This window comes from Trachemys scripta, chromosome 1 (genome assembly GCF_013100865.1).
Source record: "Trachemys scripta elegans isolate TJP31775 chromosome 1, CAS_Tse_1.0, whole genome shotgun sequence".
NCBI classification, from domain to species: domain Eukaryota; kingdom Metazoa; phylum Chordata; order Testudines; family Emydidae; genus Trachemys; species Trachemys scripta.
The window spans coordinates 210097787-210114029 of record NC_048298.1 but is presented as its reverse complement, the minus strand read 5'-3'; the positions used below and the strand labels follow the sequence as shown (position 1 = coordinate 210114029).

The window sequence follows — 16243 nt, the reverse complement described above, 5'->3', positions numbered from 1 at the left end:
GTAGAATTATGCTGCTAGAGCTATGCAGTTTCCCGTGTAGACAAGTCCTAAGAGTATTTAAGATAACATGTAAAAGACTCTCTCAATATGGTTTAACCCATACAACTGGACAACAAAGAACAAACCCAATTCATTAGACGAATTTGGATGCTTCTAAACACATTGCCTGTCTGAACACACTCAGGGAGTTAAATTAATCAGTTGTCTTAAGGATCAAGATAATTTTCAACAACGCAGAAAAATATGATGGACTGGACACCACAGAAAATTGTTGTGTATGACTGATTTCCCAGCAAAATTAGAGTACTTTATATCCAGTACTTCATCTTAAAAGTCTGAATGTAAATATATTTTTTTAAAATGCAGGGCTTGGCTTTCTTTTTAATAAAACACAATGTATCCCTAGGCTACAGGATATAATTTCAAAATAACATCTATTCCAAGATAACAGTTGCCTGAAAAATAAGAGCCAGCCCAGTATTATTTTTAAAATATCCTTAAATAAATACAATTGGAAAGGCACAGTTATAAAACAATTCTAAAAATTACTTTTATTCAGCCAGAAAGCAGAATAGAAAGTAATACATACTTTGCCTATCACATAACCACTGTGGTACTCAGGAGGCACTTGAACCCGAAGAAAAGCTTTGTGGTTGGCAACTGCAGCCAGCTCCAAATTGAAATGGAACAGCATGGAAAAATAAAGAATATGGAAGTATACAAATAATAATAATAAAAAAAAAGGAGACAGACAGACATAGGACACATGAAGAGAGAAATTATTAGAAAGAGATACAACAGAAGATGAAAACACACATACAGCAAGTTTATATATAATCTTTAAACTCCAGGAAGTTTGCAGAAATTATAGTATAACTACAATACTACAGAGACAAGTTTGTCAGCATATGTTCTTGGTTTATCACTGACATGCTTTCAGGGAAGTCTTATATACAATCACTAGTTAGATTATTACATGAACACTGTAATTAACTACATACAACAACATATATACAATGGAGGTAAACTAGTGTGTGCCTATTAAAACTTTACCTTTTGCATTTCTAGAACTCTTTACTGTTAAATATATAGCCTTATCTTGCATTAATATTTTTCATATTTAATATATAGAGAGTATGAAAATCAGATCGTTAATTCTAAATCATTAGAAAACCACCAATTTAAGGAAAAATCAGTTTAATTATTTCCCTTCTATTATCTCCGTGTTCTATTTTTGTCCTAGTTATTATCAGTTTGTAAGCTTCTAGGGGAGAATACGACTATAAGGAATAGCCAATATGGATTTGTCAAGAACAAATCATGCCAAACTGACCTAATTTCCATCTTCAACAGAGTAACTAGCCTACTGGATGGAGGGAAGCTGTAGACATGATATATCTTGATTTTAGTAAGGCTTCTGACACAGTCCCAAATGACATTCTCATAAGAGAACTAGGAAAATGCAGTCTAGATGAAATTACTATAAAGTGGGAGCACATCTGTTAGAAAGAGCCTACTCACAGAGTAGTTATCAATGGTTCAGTGTCAAACTGGAAGCATGTGTCTAGTAGGGTCCTGCAGGAGTCAGTCCTGGGTCTGGTACTACTACTACTTTCATTAATGACTTGGATAATGGAATAGAGAGTATGCTTATAAAATGTGTGGATGACACCAAGTTGGAAGGGGTTGCAAGCACTTTAGAGAACAGGATTAGAGTTCAAAATGACTTTGACAAATTAGAGAATTGGTCTGAAATCAACAAAATGAAATTCAATAGACACAAGTGCAAAGTACTACAGCTTAGGAAGGAAAACTCAAATACACGACTACAAAATGGGAAATAACTGGCTAAGCAGTAGTACTACTGAAAAGAATCTGTGGTTTATATTGGATAACAAATTGAATGTGAGTTAATGTGACGCAGTTGCAAAAAAGGCTAATATCATTCTGGGATGTATTCACAAGAGTATTGTATGTAAGACACTTGAGCAGAGGTGAAAGTAAGCTGGTCCGGTACATCAGTAAGAGCCGGTACAAAACTGACCATACTGGCACGGCTGCTGATGGGGGGATGGGGCTGGGGCAAAAGGGGCAGGTTCCCCAGGGCCTGGCAATTTAAAAGGGCCTGGGGCTTCTGACCATGGCCGGAGCCCCTGGCCCTTTAAATCGCCGCCAGAGCCCCGGGGCTCCTGGCCACCGCCGCTGCCACGGGGCTCCAGCAATGATTTAAAGGGCCCAGGGCTTCCAGCCATCACTACCGCACCAGCAACCAGAGCCCCAGGCCCTTTAAATTGCCGCCACAGCCCCAGGGTAGAGCTAGCGGCAGCCGGGAGCCCCGGGCCTTTTAAATCGCCGGCAGCAACACGGGCCCGGCAGTGCTGAAGGGCTGGCTGGGGGAGTCTGGCCTCAGCCCCACCCCTTGTGCCCAAGGCCCTGCCTCTTCCAGGGGCCCAGAGCCTTCCCCCAACCTTGCTCAGGACCCCAGCCGCCCTGCATACCGGTAAGTCCCTTAAGTTACTTTCACCCCTGACTGGAGGTGATTGTCCCTCTCTACTTAGCACTGGCGAGACCTGAGTTGAAGAATTGTGTTCAATTCTGGGCACCACACTTTAGGAAAGATGTGGACAAATTGGAAAGAGTCCAGAAGGTTTAGAAAACCTGACCTATGAGGAAAGGATAAAAAAAACTGGGCATGTTTAGTTTTGAGAAGAGAAGACTGAGAAAGGACCCGATCACAAATATGTTAAGGGCGGTTATAAAGAGGACAATGATCAATTGTTCTCCATGTCCACTAAAGGTAGAACAAGACATAATGGGTTTAATCTGCAGGAAGAGAGATTTAGATTACATATTAAGAAAAACTTTCTAATTATAAGGGGAGTTAAACTCTGGCATAGGCTTCCAAAGGAGATTGTGGAATCCCCATCACTAGAGATTTTTAATAACAGGTTGGACAAACACCTGTCAGGGATGGTATAGACTTATTTGGTCCTGCCTCAGCACAGGGAGGAGCTTGACTTGATGACCTCTCAAGGTCCCATCCAATCTGACATTTCTAAGATTTTGTGATTACTTTCCAGGGTGGGCTGTACCTAACTCACCACTCCTCACTTCCCACATTCAAATAAACCAAATGCATCCCACTATCATAGACGTGTACAACTGGAAGGGACCTCAATAGGTCATGTAGTGCAGTCCCCGACACTCAAGGAAGGACTAAGTAATAACTAGACCATTTATGACAGGTGTTTGTCTAACCCAGGGGTTGGCAATCTTTCAGAAGTGGTGTGCCGAGTCGTCATTTATTCACTCTAATTTAAGGTTTTGCGTGCCAGTAATACATTTTAATGTTTTTAGAAGGTCTCTTTCTATAAGTCTATTATTTATAACTAAACTATTGTTGTATGTAAATGTTTAAGATGCTTCATTTAAAATTAAATTAAAATGCAGAGCCCCCCAGACTGGTGGCCAGGACCCAGGCAGTGTGAGTGCCACTGAAAATCAGCTTGCGTGCCGCCTTTGGTACACGTGCCATAGGTTGCCTACCCCTGGTCTAACTTGTCTTTAAAACCTCTAGTGATGGAAATTCCACAACCTCCCTAGGCAATTTGTACCAGTGCTTAACCACCTTGACATTTTATTTATATATACCAAGAAGGATGGGCAGTCAGGGCCAAAACTATTCTGGAAACCACTGTCCATCTACCCTTTGATTCTAGAAATCTTTAAAAATGGCTTAATCCCACTTCTTCCTATGTCTTGTGTTTTCTAGATCCTGTGCCTTAGTTGTCATTAAATCTAGTAGAAATTTTCTGACTTCTGATTCTTCATCCAAAAAAATGACAAATTTGTTACAAAAATAAATTGTGAAAAGTCAAGTTTTTGACCAGCTCCGGTTTTCATGTTTTTCTGAAGTTGCACTCATACAATCAACCAGTTGTGATTTGGAGAAGAGAAGTTAGGAAGCCTAATAAAACACACAAGTTTATCCTTGCCCTCTAAGGATAAATACATTATCCCCATACATACTCTCTACAAATCCAAGAATATATCCTCAAGCCAGCTCCCAAACCTTCATTGCTTCATGGTAACAGAGAGATGAAGATGAGACTGTTCCACAAGGCTGGATATTTGTGATTTATTTTATAAATAACTACTTTGACAGAAACAGTAGAGCTGTGCCTACATTATCTCTGAGTGAAATAAGCAGATGACTGCCTTTAAGGCTACAATCAGTTCCACACAAAAAGAACCACCTAATGGAAGGGACATAGAGAATTTTGACCTTTAATTACACACTAAGGCAATTCTGTCTTGGGAACTGAACTCCCAATTGTAGACTGCATGCTTTAAACATCTCAGTGGGGCAGTAAATTAGCAACACAGAATTTTAATTGCTTGCTTTGGGGGAAGTCAAATAGAACAGACTCTTATCCCAATCTTATCTCAAAATATTTCATTATTGAGGTTGGAAGTACATCCCCAGTTTTCCCACCCTTATACTTTTCAAATAAGTTATTAAATCTATATTGCAATCTTATCACTCAACCTTACAGAGCTGCTCTGTGGTTTTCACGTTTCAGCTATGGACCCAGGCCAAGTCCCAAATAAACTGCTGAACTGTTTGCAATGTAGCATTCTCCGTTTATGTTCAACTTTCTCTCCACTCCCTTTTTCCCTGAAGCGGAATTAGTATAATGGATTTACATTTTCCTTAAAGGGAAAACAATCATTTTTCTAGGTTTACTTATTTATTTAGAATGAAGAAACAATCAATATAAAGGAAACATTTGACATCTACTCTACATCTTTATGGGTTTTAACTACTGTTCTACACTGTGATTTTCTTTGCCCTTTTTATGGGATTTGAGATTTCCAGAATAAAGGGCAACACTAAAATATTAAGTCCTTAAAGGCAAGGATTCTGCACAGTGGCTCTGCACCTAGCGTACACCACACAGGGGATTGCTTTTGCACTGCCAGGAAAAAGGGATGTTGTAGCTAGGGACAATTTCAGTTGTCCTCTTCCCCCAACAAAGCATAATGGGTCGCAGGCATCACTACTGCCTTAAGACTGCAGTAGCAGCTCTGCAGATTCTCCATGGCTCAGGGCAGGGATGGGAAGTAGTCTTTCCCTTATTGATCTCTACTTCCTGACAGAAAGCACAGCCAATTTGTGTTGGGGTTTCCCCAATGGAGAACAATTAAACCAGAAAACAAAAACAAAAAACAAACACCACAGCAGCAGCATTAATTAATAATGGATAATTATTAATAAGGGATAATTAGCAGTTCACTTCACTTGATTTATATTTACATTTACACTGACACTGTAATTATCCAAGGAGTGAAGTGACCCTCCTTATCCAAAAGCTTCAAATGAAGCATTGGTAAAATATTGTAACAGTGACAAAACGCAGTCTTGTCTACAGCATGCAGTTACTTCTGGAGGGGGAAAAAACAGACTCTTGTTTATGCAGAGAGACAGTAATTTCAGCTTAGTTATAAAACTTTGATCTAGTGTAATTAGTTTGTTAATTTAACAACATTGCCACAGTAATCTCAGATAAAACTGATCAGAGATAACAAATTAAGGAAATAAATTTAAATATAATCTATCTATTATCATATTTCAAGCAAGCTATATTTCCCCTCTTCTTCCCCCCCACCCCCACCCCCAAAAAAGTCAAGAATACATGCTTGGTACTTAAAACTAGTAACTCTCTCTGATGGCATTTTACCAAAAAAAAAAAAAAAAAAAAATGCCAGTAAACACTTCAGTAAAAGGTATCAGGAGTTACTATAGGCTGGATGGTGCTTTTGTGATCAGTCCTGAATGAAGGGGCAGCACCTAACTGCTCCATCCCAAGAGCAACCCCTAGGAGAAACTGTGACTCAATCACGTTTCCTCTGCTCCTCTCTTGCTTTGGGTAGAGATGCAGTGAGTGTAGCTCTGGAAAAGGTCATTTATTTCTCCTCCTAGCACCTAGCCAGCTACTTAGGTCAGCTAGAGGGTAGGTGGGGTTCAGAAGCAACGTTCCACCACCCATACTCCTTACCCTCGTTTGCAAGGAGCATATTCAGAGATAGTGGTGGGCATACTCCATACCACATCTGGAGCTAAAATAGGCAGGCCAAGCAAATGGGTTGAGGGCCTTACATCCCTTACTCATGTTTACTTAGTCTAATCTAGCCCTACATGTATTGGTCTACACAGCAGCTTTTTTATCTACACAGTGTATTAAAGTTACCAAATTTAACCTGTAACTCCAATTAAAGTTTTAAAACTGCTTGTTTTCAAACAACAAAATAACAAGTTCATGTCTTTATTCTTGCTCTGTAGATGCAAAATAGAATACAAGTTTTAGGCGTATGCGCAAATGGAAACAAAAAGTGATAAAGGAAGGTTTCAGCTTTGTACAAATTAAGTCAGTTCTCAACTTTAGAAAGTACGGTATTAAATTGGAAATGGCCACTTTTATATGATCTGAAGTATAATAAGCTATGTAACTGCTGAAGGAGCTAAATCATCCTTTAATACGAGTCTACATATATAATGATGCATAGAACTAAAACATCCAAAAATATGTTTTATATTGGACTGATTTTCTGGTCTGTTTAGTTTTAGTTGGTATTAAGAATATGTAATACTAATAACTTTGTTTTGAGAACCAAGCTTTTGCAACCACAAGTCTTTTGTAAGAATCATGACTCTCTCTCTCTCTGTTTCCTGGAATTTAAAATGCACCCCAGCAAAAAAACAAAAAACAAACAAACAAAAACTTTTTAAATGTGCTGTCTTGGTTGTCCATCTACAATACATAATGATAGTTAAAATCTCTCTCAAGCTTTTCCACCAGACCTCCAGGGTCATGTAGTCAAATAAAATCTATTTTGTACATCTTCTCAGCAGTCACAAAAACAAACTACTTTCTGAAACTGTCACCAACAACATGCTGTGGAGAGGAAGTCAGCATGATTTACAGTAATTTACACTGCACCTAAACACAGTAGCCTTCTTGATTACATTATAGCAACTACTGCATGACTTGGTAAACCCACTTATGCAATACTGAGGGGTATTTTTCATGTTAGTTGCTTCAAATTAAATCATTTGTGGCATCCTCATATTATGTTAAAAAAAAATCACTATTTAATACTTACTGTGTTTTTCTGAGATACCATGTCCTGGAAAACAAAGATCAAGGAAAAGTTTAGGAACATTTGTCTGGATTATTATTTTCAATAAAAATAATTTGCATAGCCCTATCAGCGTACATGTTGCTTTACAGACTGAGTAAGTAATATTTCCTGCCTCAGTAAAGGTACAAACTAAGGGTATGTCGACCCTACCCGCCAGATTGGTGGGCAGCAATCAATCCAGCAGGGATCGATTTATCGCGTCTGGTCTAGATGTGATAAATTGAGCCCCGAGCGCTCTCCCGTCAACCCCTGTACTCAACCGCCACGAGAGGCACAGACAGAGTCGTCGGGGCAGCAGCTGTCAACTCAGCAGTAAGATGATCTAAGTACATCGACTAAGTTGCATAACTTAGATCGATTCTGCCCCCTGCCCCCCCCCCCCGCAGTGTAGACTAAGATACACAAGAAATAACATAACATTTCACATGAGGGAGGCTGCCATGAGGGGAACTAAGGAAGGCTTTCTAGAGGAAGTTGTTTTCAAGGAGGTACCAGAAGGAAAGAAAAAGCATGCTTGATGGACAAGCAGAAGGAGAATAAGAGATGGCTTGAGAGTGTAGAAAAAAGATGAAAGAAGGACTGGGAAAGGTTCTGAGTCTAAGTTGGGAGGGGAAGAAGAGGACAATGAGACAGAATTTGATTTGAGAAGAGACAAAAAGATAATGAATAACCTCACGTTGGGTGCTCAATACGGTTAGAATGTTCTGACAATAAGTAGAATTTAACAATGGCTTTTTGCACAGTAGTGGAGTAGGAAGAAGTGAAAAGCAGAGCAGGTGAAGAGGAGGTTCTAGTAATCAAGACAGGAGAAGAGCAAGGCATAGAAGTACTGATGTCATCATACAAGGCATTGATAAGACATGATCTGGAGTATTGTATGCAATTCTGGTCACCATAAGAAGCCATAGTGGGTCAGTCCAATGGTCCATCTAAGGCCAGGATCCTGTCTTCTGACAGTGGCCAATGCCAAATGCTTCAGAGAGAATGAGGAGAACGGGCAACTACTAAGAGAACCATCCCCTGTCATCCAGTCTGAGCTTCAGGACCCCCAGAGCATGGGGTTGCATCCCTGATCATCTTGGCTAACAGCCATTGATGGACCTACCCTCCATGAACTTATCTGAGGGCAGGTCTACACTACAAACTTGCATCAGTGCAGTGGCATCGCTGCAGTGCTGCTGGTGAAGACACTCTAAGCCAATGGGAGAGAGCTTTCACACTGGCTTAATAACTCCATCTCCACGAGAGGTGGTAGTTATGTTGGCTCTGTCTACATCAGGGATTAAAGTCGGTATAACTACATTGCTCAGTGATATGGATTTTCACACCTGTGAGTAACGTAGTTATACTCAAGTATGTAGTGTAGACCTGGCCTATGTCTTTTTGGAACCCAGTTATATTTTTGTCCTTCACAACATTCCCTAGCAATGAGACAGGGTGACTGTGTTGTGTGAAGCAATACTTCCTTTTCTCTGTTTCAAACCTGCTGCCTATTAATTTAATTAGGTGACCCCTGGTTTCTGTGTTATGTGAAGGAGTAAATAACACTTCTTTATTTACTTTCAGGGCCACCCGGGGGGGGCAAGTGGGGCAATATGCCCTAGGCCCCGGGCCCCGCAGGGGCCCCCACAAGAGTTTTTGGGGCCCCTGGAGCGGGGTCCTTCACTCGCTCCGGGGGCCCCGGAAAACTCTCGTGGGGCCCGGGCCCCCGGAGCTTCTTCCGCTCCGGGTCTTCGGCGGCAATTCAGCGGTGGGGGATCCTTCCACCCCAGGACCTGCTGCTGAAGTGTCCTGAAGACCTGTGGCGGGGGGTCCTTCTGCCCCGGGACCTGCCGCTGAAGTGCCCTGAAGACCTGTGGCGGGGGGGTCCTTCTGCCCCGGGACCCGCTGCCGAAGCGCTGGGTCTTCGGCGGCAATTCGGTGGCGGGGGGCCCCTAGCCGCCGAAGACCCTAGGCCCCCTGAATCCTCTGGGCGGCCCTGTTTACTTTCTCCTCACCAGTCATGATTTTATAGACCTCTAGCATATCCTCCCCTTAGTCATCTCTTTTCCAAGCTGAATAGTCCCAGTCTTTTTAATCACTCCTCACATGGAAGCCGTTCCATACCTCTAATCATTTTGGTTGCCCTTCTCTGTATCTTTTTCATTTCTAATATAACTTATTTGAGATGGGGTGACCAGAACTGCACGCAGTATTCAAGATGTGGGCATACCATGGATTTATATAGTGACATTATGATATTTTCTGTCTTATTATCTATCCTTTTCCTAATGGTTCCTAACATTGTTAGCTTTTTTGACTGCCTCCGCACATAGAATGGATGATTTCAGAGAACTCCTCACAATGACTCCAAGATCTCTTTCTTGCGTGGTAATAGCTAATTTAGTCCCATCATTTTATTTGTATAGTTGGGATTAATTTTTCCAATGTGCATTACTTTGCATTCATCAACAATGAATGTCATCTGCCATTTTGTTGTCCTGTCACCCAGCTTTGTGAGATCCCTTTGTAACTCTTTTCAGTCTACTTTGGACTTAACTATCTTGAGTAGTTTTGTATCATTTGCAAATTTTGCCACCTCACTGTTTACCCCTTTTTCCAGATCATTTATGAATATGTTGAACAGTACTGGTCACAGTACAGACCCCTGCGGGTCACTGCTATTTACCTCTCTCCATTCTGAAAACTGACCATTTCTTCCTGCCTGTTGTTTCCTGTCTTTTAATCAATAACAGATCCATGAGAGAACTTTCCCTTTTATCCCATGACTGCTTACTTTGCTTAAGAGCCTTTGGTGAGAGACCTTGTTAAAGGCTTTCTGAAAATCCCAGAACACTATATTCACTAGATCACCTTTGTCCACATGTTTGTTGATCCCCTCAAAGAATTCTAACAGATTGGTGAGACATGATTTCCCTTTACAAAAGCCATGCTGACTCTTCCTCAACAAAGTGTATTCATTTGTGTCCGGTAATTCTGTTCTTTATAGTAGTTTCAAGAAATTTTCCTGATACTGAAGTTAGACTTACTAGCCTCTAATTTCCAGGATTGCCTCTGGAGTCTTTTTAAAAATTTGGAGTCACATTAGCTAGCCTCCAGTCATCTGTTATAGAAGCTGATTTACATACCACAATTAAAGAAAAATGAGTTTAAACTAGAACAGGTGCAGAGAAGAGCTAATAGGAAGATCAGGAGAATGGAGGGCCTATCTTATCAGAGGACACTGGAAGAGTTTGGTTTGTTTAGTCTCACAAAAAAAAAAAAAAAGGTTGAGAGGGGATTATGAATGCTCTCTTAGATACAGAAGTATCTATGGGGGAGTAAATATTAGGGAGAACAAAGAGCCATTAAAGCTAAAGGACAATATTGGTACAAGAATAGATATAAACTGGCCATGAATAAATTCAGGCTGGAAATTAGCGGAAGGTTTCTAACCATGAGCCAGGTAAGGTTCTGGGACAGTCTCCCAATAGCAGTTGTCGGGGCAAACAACTTAATTAGTTTTCAGAGAGAGCTGGACAAATTCCTGAGTGCAATTGTAAAATGAGGTTGTTTGTGATGGTGAGGGGCAGGGCTCAACAACCCTGGAACTCAGTGTAGTTTGTGTCTTCTGTTTCTAATGCCCATGCTTCAGGGTTTCAGCCAGCCACTGGTAACGGTCAGGAAGGGATTTCCCTTCCCCACTCCAATGTATTCTGGGAGATTTTTTTTAATCTCCTTCCTCTGAAGCACGAGGGATAGCAAAGGCTGGAGATAGGACACTGGGGAGGGAGGGCCATGGCTCTGATATGGCACCGAGCATTCTCTTTCTCAGATGCTTGGCTGGCTGGTTCTTGCTGACATACTCAGGGCCTAACTGATCACCATATGTGGATTCAGAAGGAACTTCCCCCAATCAGATCTGCAGTGACATTGGGTTTTTTTTTCTCATTGTTCTGCAGCACATGGATGCATGTCACTGGCCAGGATTATCTGCATCTCTCTCAAGTAATCATTTCCCTGCCATTGCCACAGCCTTGAGCACTAGTGTAACTTGGGGCCCTCCGATTCTCTGCCTGTGGCAAATATTAGTCCAGTCTTCTTTTGGTCTCATTTCCATTGTTGGGTTTAGTGTGTGGGTGCTGGGCGGGGTTGGTGGCCCGTGACATACAGGTGGTCAGAGTAGATGGTCTAGTCGTCTCTTCTGGTCTTAAACTCTATGACTCTGTGACAAAGGATGTGAAGGTAGGGATAAGAAGGTAGGGATAATCTGCTGCACAGAAGAGGATGTCTGCCTCTATTCTGCTGAAACGGACAGAAGTAGCCGTGAGTTATGAATTGTGTCCAGGGCAGTCTATCCATGGCCAGACAGAGTGCTTAAAGTGTAATAACATTTATTGCTCTAATATAAAATTAAATGACAAGCTTATAAAAAGCTTTTGTGATGACACTTTTCTTATCTTCACCCCCACAGCAAAAGCAGATAAATTTTTATGAGTGTGTGTGTGCGTGCATGTAGTTTCACCCACTCAGCCTCTAGGAAATACAAAGCAAACTTGTAGTAATGGAGATGAGTACGCTGACTAATAATAAAAGTATGTTAAAATATGGGCCTAAATCAAATGAAATGTGTCATTAAACAAAACTCCTAAAATCTTTTTACAGCATACTTACAACAGTCAAGAGAAAGAAACAAACCTTACTTGTGACTGAACTAATGAAAATCAGAACTACATACTTGTTTCCATGTCTAGCAGTTTGAAGTAAAACAATTGCCATATTATGGGCCTATAAACATGCCTGCATGTCATTTTAGAAACACAAATACTCCCATTTTGTTAAGTGGTCAACGTGGCTATGCACAGGGGTAAAGCTTCCAAGATGCACAAGTGTTTGCAGGATGAGGCTCTACATTTGCAACATCTGTATTAAAATGGATTTTGAAGTTAGGACCTTACCTTAAGTGACAGCGCAGTGTCAGCATCGGTATCATGGTAGAGTATAACATTATTGGCCATGTCAAAGCTTTCACGCACTCCAAGGTGGTAGAAGAGTGATGGCTGTCTGGAAACATCACTCATATCCACTACTGCAACATCTGTAATGAGGGGCAGAGGAAAAAATAGCTAAAAACAAAAACAAAACTCATTTCCAAGCTGATTCTTATTTTACAGAATTTAAAATAAAAAAATGGAATTCAATTTGGAGAACAGACAAAATCCATACATTCAATACAGCGTTTGGTCTATTTAAAAATAAGTTTTCCCATCAGCCTGGGAAGAGACAGAGACACACATGCTTATTAAATAAAGTAGTAAATGGCTAAAATGTTATCATCATCAGTTACTACTATTGCCAGAAAGGAGAATGCTAAATCTGAGGGAAAGCAAGTCCCATTTGCCTACCCCTATGCCATTATAGCAAGAGATCTCAAGATCCCACTTTGGCAAACCAAACCAGGGTAGCCAGCCAGCCATCAGGTCAGTAGCCAATTCATACTAATGCACAAGTGACCCAAATCATGTACCAAGACACTGAGGCACCTCCTGAGACCAACCACTTTCATCATTCCTTAGTTGTTCACTTCCTTCAAAAATCATGGGGGGCTGGAGGGAGAAGAATCCTCTGTCCCCACAACCCAAACCAGACGGGGTGCCAACCAGACCGGGTGCCTCCCAGCCCTATCTTGGTGTACTTTCCAACCAATTCAACTGGTCCTCTCAAAGCTTCCACAGAGTTCCCAGTTTGCTGAAGAATTCAATATCAGAATGGCACAGGCTATATGTCTGTACTGCAGCTGGGAGGCATAATTCCCAGCTCAGGTAGATGAACACGCACTAGCTGTGCTCGAGCTAGCAAGCTAAAAATAGCTGTGTGACTGCAGAGGCATGGGTGGCAGCTCAGGCTGGCCATCAGAGTATAATCCCATCCGAGATAGAATCATAGAATTCCAGGGTTGGAAGGGACCTCAGGAGGTCATGTAGTCCAACCCCCTGCTCAAAGCAGGACGAATCCCCAGACAGATTTTTGCTCCAGATCCCTAAATGGCCCCCTCAAGGATTGAATTCACAACCTTTTTTAGCAGGCCAATGCTCAAACCACTGAGCTAGTCTTCCCCCATAAAGTCTTAGGTATGTACTCCAGGTGGCTCGCCTGAACTGCTGTCCATCCCACCGCAGCCATGCTGCTATTTTTAGCACACAGCTCAAGCACACCTAGCATGTGTACATCTACCCAAGCTGGGAATTACACCTTACAGCTGCAGTACAGACTTACCTATAGAAACCAAAAGGGCTTGATGTAGAGTACACAGTGCTTTGAATACACATCAAAATCTACAATTTTTTTCCTTACAATAATTCAACACCACATTTAAGAAATGTAAGTGGTATATAACCAAGGGAAATTTAGAGAATTTGATTATGGATCCGCATACTAACATTCAAAAAAACAAGTCTAAAAACTCAAGACATGTGGGTTTTCTACCTGTGTAAATTGTTTTAGTGGAAACATAATGCTGTGAAATCAAAATGTCTAAATTCTCTCATCAGGAAGGTCAATGTGTGCAGGTAGGACATAGATACTGCATTTTTGATGAACCATAATATAATTTATTGAAACAAAGTTGTATTTTTCAAATTCACAATGCATCACCAAGCAAATAGTATATTCTACAACTGAAATTTATTTTCTTTGCCTGCATGTTAGGTGGTGATGTATGAAGCAGCAAGAACATAATTTAATCCATTAAACTGATATTTGATAATAAAAGCAGAGGCAAACACCTGCCTTTCAGGCAGACATTATTCATCACTGTATATTCATTATTAGTATTTTCAATAGGCAGAGAAGTTTTTTTTGTTCAGTTTGAAAAGAAATTTTCACAATATTTTTAAACATCATTTAAAAGAGCTTCCTTTCTCCCAGCTCCAAAAACAGGGTTGCTTTTTCTAAGAGATTTCTTGGGAACACATAATTATATATGTTAAATGTAATCAATTAAACCATGTTAAAATAATCACTAGGGCCCTACCAAATTCACAGTAATGAAAAACACATCACGGACTGTGAAATCTGGTCTTTTGTGTGCTTTTAGCCTATACTATATAGATTTCACTGGGGAGACCAGCATTTCTCAAATTGGGGGTCCTGACCCAAAAGCGAGTCACAGGGAGGTCACAATGGGGGAGGGATAGCTCAGTGGTTTGAGCATTGGCCTACTAAACCCAGGGTTGTGAGTTCAATCCTTGAAGGGGCCACTTAGGGATCCGGGGCAAAATCAGTACTTGATCCTGCTAGTGAAGGCAGGGGGCTGGACTCAATGACCTTTCAGGGTCCCTTCCAGTTCTAGGAGATAAGTATATCTCCATATTTAAGTGCACCCAATTAACTTTTTTTTTTTTTTTTTTTTTTTTTTTTTTTTTTAAGTGCATGCTATTGCTGCCCTTACTTCTGTGCTGACTTCAGAGTTGGGTGGCATATCATACCATGCTACCCTTACTTCTGCGCTGCTGCTGACAGCGGCTCTGCCTTCGCTCTCCAGCTGCTCAGCTCTGAAGGCAGTGCTGCCACCAGCAGCAGCACAGAAGTAAGAGTAGCAGTACTGCAACCCCCCTACAATAACCTTGCGACCCTCCCTCCTCCCCAACTCCTTTTTGGGTCAGTATCCTTACAATTACAACACCATGAAATTTCATATTTAAATTGCTGAAATCATGAAATTTACCATTTTAAAAATCCTATGACCATGAAATTGACCCAACTGGACGGTAAATTTGGTAGGGCCCTAATAATAACACAAACTAGCTTAACAAAAGAGTAAGGAGATTCAGAGCTGGGTTCTACTATGCACAAGTTTTCCTGGTTCTCTCCAATTGGGTGCTTTAAACATAGAGCACCAATACCACAGAACACCACAGTAAGTTAAAGTTAATGGGCCTGATTCTCACCTCACTTAAACTGGTAAAAATCAGGAGTTATTTCACTGATAGCAATGGATTCAATCAGCACAGCTTAGGCATGGAATCCTTAACTGTCCAGTTGGGCGGGTTTAAGGTCCTTTTCTGCCAGTCTAGTAGTACAATGGGACATTAGGTTCTGATCAAAAGAAGTTGAATTGGTGTAGAACTGGTGCAAGATCAGAATCATATGCAAATATTTTCTGCATTATTTCTGCATTTCCTGGTTGTCATTTCATTTGAAATTCTTCTTCATCCTGCCAACTGAAAACACTACCCCATCTTTTTCATTTGGTTTTAAAGGTGCATACTAGAGTAGAAGTGTAGCTGAGCATCCTGATGGTAGTTGGATAATACTTGGAGCCTGGTATGGCACTGAGCATGAATCTCGCATTACTTCAATTCCTTTGCTCTTTTAGCGTTTGCACTGGTGTGAAAAAATACACTTGGGAACCTTAATTCTAAGTTAATGACTTTTTTGTGTAGGAGAAGAGAGAATAAAGGAGAATTATCAAGGAGAATAAAATTAACAGGACAGTGACAGCAGCATCACAAGAAAAGGCAGAAAGGAGAACAGGATTTTTTTTCCTCTCTCCTTTTTAAAATAATTGTTTTTAGTGTCGGTACCTTGACTTCAGGTGATCTCATGGCAGCCATTACAGAGAAATACAAAGAGCCCCTGGAACTGAGTGGGCAGGATATAGAAGAAGAGTGGGAGCCAAGGAGGAAACTGAAAGCAGAGTTACTAATGGTGAAACACAAAGAAACTGCAGGACTGGCTTCTTGACATGGGTAGGATCCAGACTAGAACAGCTAGGAGACATCCCATTCCCTGGAGCACTCTAAGCATCCTCTCCAAGTGTACACTGAGGGACTGGGATTGGGACTGGGAACTAGCTGTGCTAATTCAGGACAGAAGTGTGGCTTTTGAGTCCAGTGGGTCACAGAACCAGTAGTAAAAGGTTGGGGGCAAAACATGTCAGCAACAAATACTCAACATGATGTGGTTAAATCTCAGTTCTCTTCCTTTGTTGAGGAAGGAGGGAAGCCCAGAGGCTCTTCCCAAGTGACTGGTGGTGCTGCTGCTGCTACCAATGAGTGCC

At 41.1% G+C, this 16243-nt stretch overlaps 1 protein-coding gene across 2 annotated transcripts in view; it reads right to left on the bottom strand.

Annotated features, from left to right (window-relative positions):
• MAP3K15 (mitogen-activated protein kinase kinase kinase 15) overlaps positions 1-16243 on the bottom strand; it is a 164132-nt gene that overhangs the window by 90525 nt on the left and 57364 nt on the right. For both annotated transcript variants that reach the window (XM_034755737.1, XM_034755728.1), the window contains exons 2-3: positions 12141-12280; positions 7165-7188 (exon numbers count right to left, since the gene is read on the bottom strand). In XM_034755737.1, the coding sequence (XP_034611628.1) occupies positions 7165-7188; positions 12141-12280 (164 nt within the window). The remainder of the gene's footprint in view (positions 1-7164; positions 7189-12140; positions 12281-16243) is intronic.